At 42.8% G+C, this 13,338-nt stretch overlaps 1 protein-coding gene across 6 annotated transcripts in view; it reads left to right on the forward strand.

Moving 5' to 3' along the window:
* Positions 1-13,338, forward strand: part of LOC119739556 — a 106,635-nt gene that overhangs the window by 84,783 nt on the left and 8,514 nt on the right. For all 6 annotated transcript variants that reach the window (XM_038214539.1, XM_038214540.1, XM_038214541.1 and 3 more), the window contains 4 exons: positions 1,750-1,873; positions 4,094-4,210; positions 4,500-4,647; positions 12,623-12,774. In XM_038214539.1, the coding sequence (XP_038070467.1) occupies positions 1,750-1,873; positions 4,094-4,210; positions 4,500-4,647; positions 12,623-12,774 (541 nt within the window). The remainder of the gene's footprint in view (positions 1-1,749; positions 1,874-4,093; positions 4,211-4,499; positions 4,648-12,622; positions 12,775-13,338) is intronic.

Here is a 13,338-nt window from a genome sequence, read left to right on the forward strand (position 1 = left end):
AGTATGATATATTTTGTAATTTCTGTTGATGTGATTTTCATCCTTCCAATATTTCTATTCACCAGTCAACATTCTATACACCAGTAGAGGCCCTGTAAACATCAAGTTTTGTATGATTGCCCCTGGACCCCACCCATTAGCACGAGCGCCTGCGCCTGCGCCTGCGCCGCTCACTGTGTGTGATGTGTAGGCACCCTGTTCCTCTTTCTGACTTTTCAATGTTGGCAGGTATGCTCTCCTGTGCCACGAGGGTTTTGCTCCGGGCCCTCCGGTTTTCCTCCCTCCGGAAAAATCAAACACTTTCGATCTCAGGCTGTGCTCCGTGGTCATATATGGGTCGATGTGGCCGGCAGCCATAGGCGCCTTTACGTGCCAGCGGCCCGACCACATTGTAGCCGCATCCTTCGCAATTCAGCATACCAGCTGTGAGTAAGGATGATTAGCCTCCCACATTATTATTATAATTATTATTATTATTATAATAGACCTAATTTCCATGATGGCACAATGAGTGCATTGTAATTATGAGGTTATGGAAATTAAAGAGGCAGTAATAAATACATGTGTATGTAGTACCAAAGTGTGACGTCATTTAGAACCAGAAAGTGTAGTGCAAACAAATAGAGTACGCGCTTGTTGGTTCTCGGGCTGAATCATGTGCTAATGTCTTTTACACACTTTGTGTGCGCGTGACGTATTCACTTCGGTACTCCATAGTGCACAGGCATGGGCTAAATGCCACTCTGTTGACACAGTGCATGTCATTTGTTCTGAGACCATTTTTATTCTTTTCAAGACTTGTCTATCTTTCTTTGTTTGCCCCTCACATACTCTTCCAAACCTATTTCTAGCCACATGCCATTCCTAACAATCTTGGAGTATTTTGTGATGGGCGCTTTTATAGTTTTCAAGTGGTGATTGTTTAAAGATAGCATGCCAGGAAAAAACCTGATTTGCATATATTTACACGTGCAAGTTTGTACATACAGCAAGTGCACGTTGACCTATACATACTTGCCCTTGACAGCCCTAATGTGTTGTGAGCTTGGGAGGGGGGGCACCTGGATTGCATACATATTTCAATATGGTGCAACCCGGCAAATGATATATTGGCCAAATGAGATGATTTTTTTTTCAATTCAAGATTTTAGAGGGGGGGGGGGGGGGGGGGGCAAGGGGAGGGGGGGGGGGGAGGGGAGGGCTGTTAGGCACCTCGGGGCAAGAATATCTACTAAGAGGATATGTGCCCATACGTGGACACAACACATTAGGGCTGTAAAGGGCAAGTATGTACAGGTCAACGTGCACATGCAGTATGTACATTTGTATGTACATATATTCATATTAGGTTCTACAAACAATTTACAAAGTTTGAAGCATATTTATATTCGTAATTCAAGGTCAAAGGTCATTTAGTTACATATTTCTTTGCGCTTCATGCTACGATTTTGGTTTTATTTTTATGATTTGTAGGCCATTAAAGAGCTTTAATATGATGTTCAACTTGGCTTAGTAGGTGCTATAGTTTTGTAGTCAAAAGTTTGTTGACCTGTATCTCAAAAACTAACAAGCCAAGTTACAGAAAAATTCAGTTCTGGGGGGTTTCTCATTATAGGCCAATCATCACACCAAATATCATTTCAATCTGTGAGGGTCGCGTGCAGAATCATGTTGAATTGACCTACGCAACAACTGGAACTGTTGAAAGGCTTAAATATTTATGAATTTTATTTCATCTATGTTGACTAGATGTGTGATTATTGGGAAAAAGATTTACCGATGGATGCAGCAATCTAAGGATCATGAGGAGAAGGAGTTAATCCATAATGTACAAGCTGCTGTAGAAGAGATAACAACTTTGGTTGCAGACAAGGTAAGAAGTTGAAGGTTTGTTCACAAGGGTCTCAGAATGTTCCTTTCCCATTTGGAATAGTCCTTAAAGGGCATGTAATGTAATTTTTTAATGCAGTCCTTAAAAATGCACCTTTACATCCCATTAACCTTATTTCCATTTTGCCATTTTTAAGGGCATTTTTGTTCCTTCTTGGCTATTATGCTAGTGCAAATTTCCATATTCATAAGCAAAAGTGTGATGTCATTTCAGGCAGAAACCTCAATGTAACAGCTATTTCAGCACCAAAATTTGCCAGTATTTCGGATATTTGCTGTCGTAATTTTGCTTTTCTAAATTTGCTTTCATAAATTTGTTGTTAATTCAGAAATTGGAAGTAAGCCAGTAGGCAAAGTTTTCTCACAAACTTTTCAGTGAGCAAATTTGGGTTCAACAGAAAACCCCTAAATGGAACAGTTTTTTCCAGAAAATTACATCACAGCAACAGCATCCGCATTTGTCTGGAAAAGCATGGGAAATATTAAATGTGTACAAAAGTACACATTTTCAATAAAATTAACCAAAAGGAGATGTCAAATAGTGTTCGTACATTTAAAGGGAAAATACAACATTTGCAAACATCAAAAAAATAAAACTACCAAATCATTTTGAAATACCTTGCTTCACTGTTAGTGAATGACAGTGTAAAGCATCCTGTAAAATCATGACACCTGGTATACTGTCATTTTCAAGAAAAGTGGTATTTTTGTATCAATTTCCAACACTGGTCGGCCGACCAGTGTTGGAAAAAACTGGCTTTTTTTTTCAAATACTGGCCCCAATTGACCATCGCACTTGTTTGCAATCGATTACACACCTATGAACGGGTACAAGCCAGCTAGACTGGTTCCCTGACCTTACAATTCCCCAATGTATGTAAACTGCTCTGTTTCTTCTTATATAGAGTCAGGGAACCAGACTACAGGAAAATGATTGTTTTTCTTGGTTTTTCCATCTGACAATTTCTATTATACAAGGCGATAGAAACAACACTTTCAACAGTGGGGACGGTCAAGGTAATGTCCCCCATGGGGTACATCACTCATGTACCACGGGGTGTACCCTGACACCATACATGCATGTTTCTGGCACATCACGTGCTTGGTTCTCAACCAGTGATACTTCACGATCTATTACCGAGGTATAACAAAAAAAGTTGTTTGTGAGGTGTGTCATTGCGGTTCTGAAAAAATTACTCTTGTGGCCTTAATTATTACCAAACCTTCAAACTCTTATCTTTGTCTTTATTTGGTTGATTTATCATCTTACTGTGCAGTTCTTCCTAGTATTTCACATGGGTTGTAAGTAAATGAGAGTGTGTAGCATGGTGGAAGGATTGACAGGTAAAAGTGAAGCAGGGACTGCAACCAGAATGCTCCTTCTGTGGCTCCTATCAGCTGATGCCAATCTGTAATGCTTATGCAATCCCAACAAAGAACTATGGTGCATTTTCATGAGTGCCAAGCTGTTTTTTTCTACCGACTTTGTAACAGGAATTTTAGCTCCCTCTGATTGTCAACTCAATTGGGGAGTGTTTTTATCTTGATGTGATCTTGATGTAAACTCATGCTGTCTTAACATTAGACAAGTTTGTTGATCTACTAATCAGTATTATAACACCTCACCCACAGATTCTGTGTCTTGATTGGCCGAGAGCGAGTCACATGTTACTTTCTAATTTTGCTATCTTTCTGTGCACTGCCAAAAGTACTATACCCGTAGCAACCAAAGTATTATACCATTAGCAACCAAAGTACTATTTCCATGGCGCAGTATTTGTGTGCAAATGGATGCTGGTGTGCGCCTTGCGCGTTGCACGTAGCGCGTATTGTTCCAAAGAGAGCGCGCCGCAGACTTGGGTTCAAACATATCGTGAAGGGGTAGTTTCGAAGAGAGAAATACATTTTCCACCAATTTTGTATTGAAATTGAAGTTTATTTCAACTGTGTTCAGATTTAAATAATTTAAGATATTAAAACCAAGCAGAATCTGTGGGTGAAGTGTTATAAAACAAATATTGAATGCTTTATCTCGTGGTGAAGTAAAACTAGCCTCCCTCAGTGATCCATGGACCATTTTATTTTCCCTCGGCTTCGCCTCGGGAAAATAGAATGGTCCATGGATCACCTCGGGAGGCTAGTTTTACTACACCACTCGAAGCATTCAATATTTGTATATTATTTCCCCACTTTTCTCTTGTAGGAATCTGAGATGGCAACTCTAAAACTGCTTTTGGATGTGTTCCTCTTAATCTCTGATCTTGTTCAAACTGAAAAGCTGACTGTGATGTTGTCTGCGCTGTCGTCAAGATTGGAGCAAGTAAGTTCTTTAAAGATCTTGATACTTACTTGTTTATCCTGGAAAATAATCAGATTGACAATTGCATGGACTATATTGATGTCCTGTGATTAAAAAGGAAGATAGTTTGTTTTCAAAGTGTGATAAATATGTGGAAATTGTAATACAGTCCCATATGATGAAGTTTAGTTAGGTTAAACACCAAAGATATCAACATACTTACTATTGTCTAAGTGGCAAAATGACAAAATAACTTGAAGCCTGCAAATCTTTTCACATCACGTATTTGGTACTTGTATTTGTTTTACAGTCAGGCAGTGTGGACATGAGTAATACAACCCATAAGAACAGTGAGAAAGAGGATACAACTAATCTGGTTTACTTGTCTAATAACATTTCTGCTGACCAAAACAACAATGGAGATAGCTCAGATGATGATGAAGAAGACAAAAAGCATGGTAAGTTCTTCTTAGTAATATGTAAATTTGTCAGTCTACATCACTCTACTTACCTGTAGAGCGAATACTACCTATGCATTGTTCCCTATGCCGGCAGGCAATTTGCTAAGAGTTTTACACACAATAGCGCCCTCACGTGTCTTACCCACGACGCCCTGTGACATGCGCACTACGTTAGCGTCCTCTTTTTCTCTTAGCCGCTGGCGAGGTATATCGTGAAATTTCAATCGACCTGAATTTCACTGTTTTATTTATGCCTCTTTGCTGGGAGAAAACTACTCGGAGTCGATCTTCAAAAAAGAAAAAAGCGAAAAAGAACCGCCGTTTCTGCCGTTCTTTGATGAGTTCTAGCGGGTCATCCGGTCGATCACACCATGGGAAACGCCACAAGGGTGGCGACTCGATTTTGCGCAATGATTTTTGGGAGGCTTTTCACTCCCTCGCGGCCTCATTGTCGGGCTGGCAGGGAGACTACGGTCACAGCTAGATGACTCCGGGCCAAAGGGACATACCACACATGGTTAGCCGTGTGCCAGAGTCCCCTCCAGAATTACAGCCCCCACCCGCCAGTCATCACGGCCGTGGTGGGGTGACTACAGGCCAGCGGACAATGCCGCGCACGGAGAGCCGTGCAGCGGCGTCACCGCCCGGTATTAGTTTACACCCATCGGTGTCACTAGAGTCCGAGCGGGGCTCGATACCGGGACACCGTGACGGCGCTGCTTCGCCCCCAAGGCCTGGTTCCCATTCCCCGGTGACAACTCGCCCCCCGTACTCTGACAACTCGGCGGACGAGAGCGAACTGACCCGCACCATGCAACGCTTATCGGTGGCTGAGACTGAACTCCGCCTGGTTCAACGGGATATGATCAGGGTCCTGAATCTCCCTGCTGGTACCGAACCTCCTCCTCCTGAGCGTCAGTCGTTCAAGAAGAGATCGGGACCGACGGCAGAACCGGTCCGGGATTTTCCCACAATGCCGCTGGACCGTGTGCGCGTTGACCACATAGACGGGATAATGCACGCAAAGACATGGAGTGCCTACGCTAAGCACGTAGACTCTTATTATCATTTTCCCAAGGGGATTTTGAGAAATATTTTTCAACTCCAGTCCTGCCGGACTCGGCCATCGACAAACTCGCCGCTGACCGAGGGACGGCTTCCTCCAAGGTTCCCTTTACGGACAAGTGCTGTGGAAAGCTAGAGGATGTCACCCGTAGAATGGACTCGGCGGCACACATGGGCATGCGTGAACGTCACAGCCAACGCTCTCTCCAGAGGCTGGATCGCCCCGACAGAGTGGTCGCTGCTCCCACAGGTGGCTCAGTCGATCTTCTGACTAATCGACTGGCCTCATGTGGACCTATTCGCGTCGTGAATGAACAATCAGCTACCGATCTACTGCACGAGGGGCCCAGATCCCAACGCGTGGCAGACTGATGCACTGTCGGTGCGGTGGGACGGCCTACTGGCCTACGCCTTCCCACCCATCTCCCTCGTTTCTCGAGTGCTGACCAAGATCGAGCAGGAGGATTGCCGAATCCTCCTTATAGCCCCGTTCTGGCCCCGCCAGCCGTGGTTCCCCTGGCTCGTCCGGCTCTTGGTTCACCGCCTGGTAATTCTACCGAGGAGGGCCGATCTCCTTTATCAGCCCAGTTCGGGAATCAGTCACCAGGCTCCGGGGGATCTTCACCTGACGTGCTGGGTATTGTCACGCGATCCCTCTGCTCAGCAGGCCTTTCGCGACGAGCTGCAACAATTGCAGCCCAGTCCCGCAGAGCCTCAACCAGAAAGGTGTACGATAGCCGACTACGCCATTTCTTTAAATGGTGGAGACGGCAATCCATTCATCCCCCCAATACTTCTGTAAGGGAAGTGGGGAATTTCCTCCTAGACCTTTTTAACAGTGGGCTCACGACGGCCACGGTAAAAAATTATCGATCGGCCGTTGCCGCGATTCATCAAGGGTTTCTGGACGGTTCTTCCGTTTCCGGCAACCCTGCAATCAGCCAACTGATCAAGGGGATGTTTAATACTCGTCCCCCAGTACGCACATTAATTCCATCTTGGGACCTCTTCAGTGTACTATCCACTCTGGCGAAGGCCCCTTTTGAACCAATGGATTGCTCAACTTTGTTACAACTTTCCATCAAAGTAGTTTTTCTGTTGGCTGTCTCTACGTCCCGACGACGTAGCGAACTACACTCATTGTCGGTGCAGACAGGACACATCCGGTGGGAACCGGGGGGTGTCCGCCTGATCCCTACGGCCGGTTTTCTTGCAAAGAACCAGTCGGAAGCTTTTACGCCCCCAGACATCTTTGTCCCGGACATCAAGTCTTTTTCGACCGAGACAAACGACAAACTTTGGTGCCCAGTCCGAGCACTTAAGTGGTATGTCACTTCGTACGGGACACGGAAAATTGTTCATCACAACGACCCCGCCCTTTGGGCCGGCGTCCCGCGATACAATCACCCGCTGGATCGTGACGGCCATTCGTTCCGTACCGGGCGGCTGGCCAGCGACCGAGGGACCCATTCGAGCGCATGAGGTCAGGGGAGTGTCCACCTCGTGGGCCTTTTTTAAGGGTGTCCCCCTAGGTGACATCGTCAAGGCAGCCTGCTGGAAGAACCCTAACACGTTCTCCGAATGCTACCTGAAGGGTGTCCTCCAGGCAGATGGCAAGGCTGGAAGAGAAGTGCTGAAGGCGGCCAGTCGAGCCTCACAGAAGCACTAACGGGTGAGCATATACATATATACATTAAGTCCAATGAGGTGTACCTATCATGTGTTTATCCCCATAATGGTGACACCCCCCTGACCTTTTGCACACGAGCTAGAGCGTCTGGGGTTTTGGGTTTTTGTTTTGTTTTGTTTGCCGTCGGACACGCCTTATGTCCTACGCCCCTGTAGACATACGGTAATTCGCGTATACCCACCGCCTTACTCGGTGCAAGTCTATGCATAGGTAGTATTCGCTCTACAGGTAAGTAGAGTGATGTAGACTCCCCCCCCCCCCCTCCCACAGTAGTGTGGTTGGGGTCTACGAGCGAATACTTACCTGTAGAGCACACCTCCCTCCTTCCCCACTATACTCGATTCCTTGAGTGCTTACGCAGGTAACGCTTGAGAAAAAGAGGACGCTAACGTAGTGCGCATGTCACAGGGCGTCGTGGGTAGGACACGTGAGGGCGCTATTGCATGTAAAACTCTTAGCAAATTGCCTGCCGGCATAGGGAACAATGCATAGGTAGTATTCGCTCTACAGGTAAGTATTCGCTTGTAGACCCCAACTACACTACTGTGGGGGGGGGGGGGGGGTGATTCAAAATAAACACAATTTGTGCTTTTCTCATGTTTAAATATATAGTTCCACGAAGACCCTTGGCACGTCATTAGCTAGAATGCACATTGGGAATGCAAGCAGCAAGGAATTTGTGACTTCATCTTAACCCAATGTCTTAGAAGCAGTGATTTTTGGAGGATTGCCAATAGCGTTCTCAACTGTAACCAGCCAACGTTCCCCATCCCTGAGTTGCGCTCTTCTCCCATCAATAATAGGGTCAATGCGATGATTTTTTCATAGGAACACATTGTGCAAAACTTTCTACTTCTCTTAAATGTATGAAAACTATTGGACATTCCATTTTGGTAAATTTTATTAAAAAATGCATTTTTTTAAACATTTAAAATGTTCCATGCTTTTCCGGACAACTCAGGGCGCTGTTGCTGTAATGTCATTTCAGGAAGACGCTGTTCAGTTTAGGGGTTTCTGTTCAAATTGTCAAATCCAAACAATTGCTCTTTGAAAACATTTGTGAGAAATGTTTGGTCTTTGGCTTTCTGCCATGTACTGACACTACAACGGATTACCAAAGAAAATAAAATTACAGCAGTAAAATATTCAAAATTCTAGCTACATTTTGTGCTAAAAAATGTAACATTGAGTTTCTGCTCGAAATGACATTACTTTTTTGCTCATGAATATGGAAAACGCATGAGCATAAAAACAAAATGGCACCAAAACACCCTTGAAAATGCCAATACAAAATTGAAAATAAGTTTGAATTTGACACAGAGTTTTCTAGAATTGTCCCCTGTTCTGACAAAATTGTACAATCTATGTCTATCAAAGTCTGAGTTTCCTTCTAGTTGGAAGTTGGCATCTTTTATTCTGGTGTTCAATGGTTCTTGTGAGAAGTTTGATCCCTCTAATTATGGGCCTATTAACCTACTTGCTACATGTTTACATGAGTAAAGCGTTCGTATACCTTATCTACCAGCATCTCCTAGATCAATTGGGAGGACCACAATCTGTTAACTGATGCCCAGTATGGCTTCCGGCACTCACAGTGTACTGGTGATGTCCTAGCTCTAATCTCCAAGCATATGAATAGGGCCTTGGATCAACATGGTGAAGCCAGGCTTGTGGCCCTTGACAACTCAAAGGCTTTTGATAACATTTTGCACAAGGGTTTCATTCACAAATTGAAATCCTGTGGTATCGCTGGTCAATTAATTGCCACAATCTCTGATTTTCTTGCTCATCGTTGTCTCTCGGTTGTTCATGAGGGTCCATTCTCCCCCTACTCATAGCATTAATGCCGAGGGTTCCTCAGGTTCTGTATTGTGCCCTACATTGTTTATATTGTACATCAATGACCTATCTGACTGCACCCTATCAAAGCCATCTATGCTGACGATTCAACAGTGTTCTTTGTCAACTCCTCACTACAGGGTGGTTAAAAAAAAAGGACACTCACTTTTGACAGCAATTTTCACCTACTTCAAGAATTTATTATAAAACATTTTTTTACATGGTAGTAAAGTATAGGCCTTTAACCATGCATGGTGAAAAAAGCTTAGTAAAAGTCACAAAAATAGCATTATGCTAATTTGAATACAAGTCACCAAAATCAGTCTTGTCCACGGGTTATTCTATGTAAATTGGACGTTTTCGTAGTTCATAAAAATTAAAGAACCTTCCCACCAAAATATATTTTGCCCCAATAATTTTTATTGAAGCTGTCCCATTATTATTCATGTCAGTGTTAAGATCATCTTCTCAATGAGCTGTCGGCTTAAGTTCATTGTTGCATAACATTACATAACAATCAAATGTCATGCCCTTTCAAATAAAGCTCCGATAACTGAGCTCAGTCAAGGGAAGGGAATGTATACCTCCGTTGACAAACAGGTTTCGCACATGAAATGTTCAAATTAGCATAGCTCAACGACAAAATGTGCAAATGCAACGATTTTTTCGTCACATTTGCTTAAAGGCCAGTACTTTAATAGCTACTAATCGACAGTTAAAAATAATTTTTAAAATTAGGTGAAAATAGCTGTCAAATGTGGGTGTCCTTTTTTTTTAACCACCCTGTAGTGCTACTCTCAGCCAGGATCATGAGAATGTTGTTGGCTGGGGTAATGACTGGCTTGTTACCTTCAATCCATAGAAGACTCATCTGCTGCATTTATCCAGCTCAAGATCCCCATCCCTCCCTGACTTATTTCTGGATCCTTACCGTTACAGGAATGTACTAGTATCCGCCTGCTTGGATTAGATATAACCTCCAACCCAGAGTTGTAATGATACGAGTGATTGACTCGATTCGAGTCCGACTCAAGTCACAATTTTTGGTGACTCGACTCGACTTTAGTCCCTAATGGTAAATGACTCGACTTGACTCGATTCGAGTCCGACTCAAGTCACAATTTTTGGTGACTCGACTCGACTTTAGTCCCTAATGGTAAATGACTCGACTTGACTCAAGTCACTGCAAGCAAATGACTCAACTCATCTCGAGTCCCTCATCAGAAGACTCGACTCGAGCAAAGGCTAAAAAGACTGAAGTCCTCTCCCCCCCCCCCCAAAAAAAGCAAAACTTTGTAAAAGCTATTTGCAATGACTAGTTATTTGTAATGACCTACGGTGCAAAGTTATGTTCACATCTCTTTGTGATGTCAGTACGGTACATCGGCCGCTTGTCATGTTCAAACATACAACATGTCACAGACTCCCACCTTATGGTTCTGGAACACACATAATACTATCCAGGACTCAGATTTTAAACATGTTTTCCAATTTGTTGTTTCATCATTGGCTTTGGGCGATTTCTTGTAAAGCTCTTGGATTCGAATGCTGACTAAATTTATGCCTTCCGTTTAAAAATTAATTAGATACATGCCCACTTTTAAATAATCAGAAAAAGTTTTGTAATGCAATTTGGATTTGATGTTGTCAGCGATCAGTGAAAAATTTTAGTTTAGACCCGAAGCCAAACCAAACTGAAGCATATATAAGATCAAAGTTTCACTTCTTGTTGACTGTTAGTGATACAAATTACTTTCTCTTTAAGGGCAAAACCTAATATAAATATTGACTTTCTCTCTCTTGTCTTTGTTATATACAGGGGTGGTCCAAAAAAGGTTTACACCTTTTTCAAATGCAGATTTCTTGGAATTGGGGAGACACATTACATTAAAATTGTTTCAAGATACTCCTACACTACAGCATCTTTGTGGTATATGGTGAAAACGGTGCTGAAAATAAAGCCTAAATTAATAAATGGCAATGGGTTTTTTCAATGCCGTTTTCATCATATACCACTAAGATCTTGTAGTTTAGGAATATCTTTAACCCTAACCCTCCAGCGTATGTTTGCTAGAACCGTGCCAAACGTAGCAACATGCACCACTTGTCTAAGTGACAAGCCTGCCAAATGTAGCAAGATCCATCAGGGGAAAAGTCTTTAAGGCCAAACTGCCTCAGAGTCTGTGGTCACCGTACCGCAGGCAGCATACAACTGTGGCATTGTTCAATGGGACCTAGCTCTCACTGTTTCAGAGCTGGCCATTCATGCATTGATGTTGGTAGCTGAATGCATCAAAGTGCACCAGTTATTTTCCACCTGATGCACTGTGTTGCATCTGGCAGGGTTAGGGTTAAAACAATTTCAACATTTTTCTTCAATTTTGAGAAATGTGCTTCTGAAAATGTGTAAACTTATTTTGGACCACCCTGTAGTGTTCAAATATTTGTGACTCGAATTGACTCAAGTTAAATACTTGACTCAACTCTACTCGACTCAAACCTTCTTGACCTAATGACTCGACTCGATTTGAGTCATTCATTAAAATGACTCGACTTGAGTCACTTCTTTAAAATGACAAGACTCAACTCTAGTCACAAAAATCAGTGACTTGTTAGAACTCTGCCAGAAGAGCATCTCAGCGTCTGGGCTGTTTGTATCATGCACGTTGGTATCTTCTTCCAACTGCCATGCTCCATCTGTGCAAGGCCACTATACGACAAGTCATGGAATACTGCAGTCATATCTGGGCTGGTGCTCCAGTCTGCTACTTGTCCCTTTCTGACAGAATCGAACAGCGGGCTATCAATTTGGTAGGACTGGACCTATCATCCCTAGCACCTCTTTCTGTCAGATGTTCTGTGTGCTCAGAAGGTCTCTCACTTGTTGTCCCTTGTGTTCCCACCTTCACTCGCAGCACACGATGCATGTTTCAACCCTGCTTCAACCCCGAGATTTGTTTAGTGTGAAAAGGGCTAATGACAGATTGGTTTATGAGTGATTTTTAATATTGTTTTTTTTTCTTCATACAACTTACAAGTGCTCTTTTCAAACAATTGCTGTTTCTTCCATTGTCAAAAGCTCAAACGTCAAACTCAAACGTTCACTTATTGAAAAACATCAAAATGCAGTTTTGGTGATTGTTGCTTTAAAAAATGAAAAAATGAAAAAAAAAATGGTTTTTACTTTAGGGGTCAAAATTCGAAGGGTAGATAAACCATCCTGAGAGAAATTAAAAGATGTTGTTTTAGTTTGAAGATCAGTTCACTGCCCTCTACTGCAGCAATGGTACAGTACTGGTAGCAACACCAAACGTCAACTTCAAACAAGATTTGATGGAAAGAAACACCAAACCGCCTTGATGTGTTTATTTCTGCTAGGTGCTAGTCAAGCTGCAGAGTCTTTATCACTGAGTGTGAGTAGTGGGAGTGGTCAGATGGCATGGCCAACACATGTAGGCAGTCCGGAGGATCAACATGGCAGCAATGATGGGTCTGACTCTGACTGGGACAGTTGGGATGATGAGCAAGAGGTAACTATGCAAGTCCAGTTTGCCAGGCAGTTAGTGGCATAGAACTAACAAGTGTTGACTGCTGTGATGTGGGATATGACATTTTGAACACCCATGGGGTGCTATGCTCCCCGAGGGGGTTAAAAATGACATATCCCACTTCACAGCAGTAAACAACTGTTTTGTTAGGGGCTGTCCACAGTTTTCAATATGTTCATGGTTGTACATAGAGTACTACTTTTCAAGAACACCCCCCAACTAGTACAAGTTTACCAACATTGTTTGTGGGTGAACATGTAAATACCATAAATTATTACCAATACTGTTATACACCACAAGAGCAATAAAATGATTGACCTGTATAAATTCAGGTTGCATTTTTGTAGTTTAAAAAAAATTACTTTTACTGCATACATGCATAAAAAAAAACAATCCAGACTATTAAAAAAATCAACCAGTAATTTACAATGAGGCAAAAAATAACATCGGTAGCTAGGCCATTTTTTTTTTATTTTGCAAAATTTGTTTATGCTTATTAGATAGAGTCAAGGTGTATGCCCAAATTATCTTCATTTGCACTACGAA

Source organism: Patiria miniata, unplaced genomic scaffold (assembly GCF_015706575.1).
Source record: "Patiria miniata isolate m_02_andy unplaced genomic scaffold, ASM1570657v1 HiC_scaffold_30, whole genome shotgun sequence".
Lineage (NCBI taxonomy): Eukaryota > Metazoa > Echinodermata > Asteroidea > Valvatida > Asterinidae > Patiria > Patiria miniata.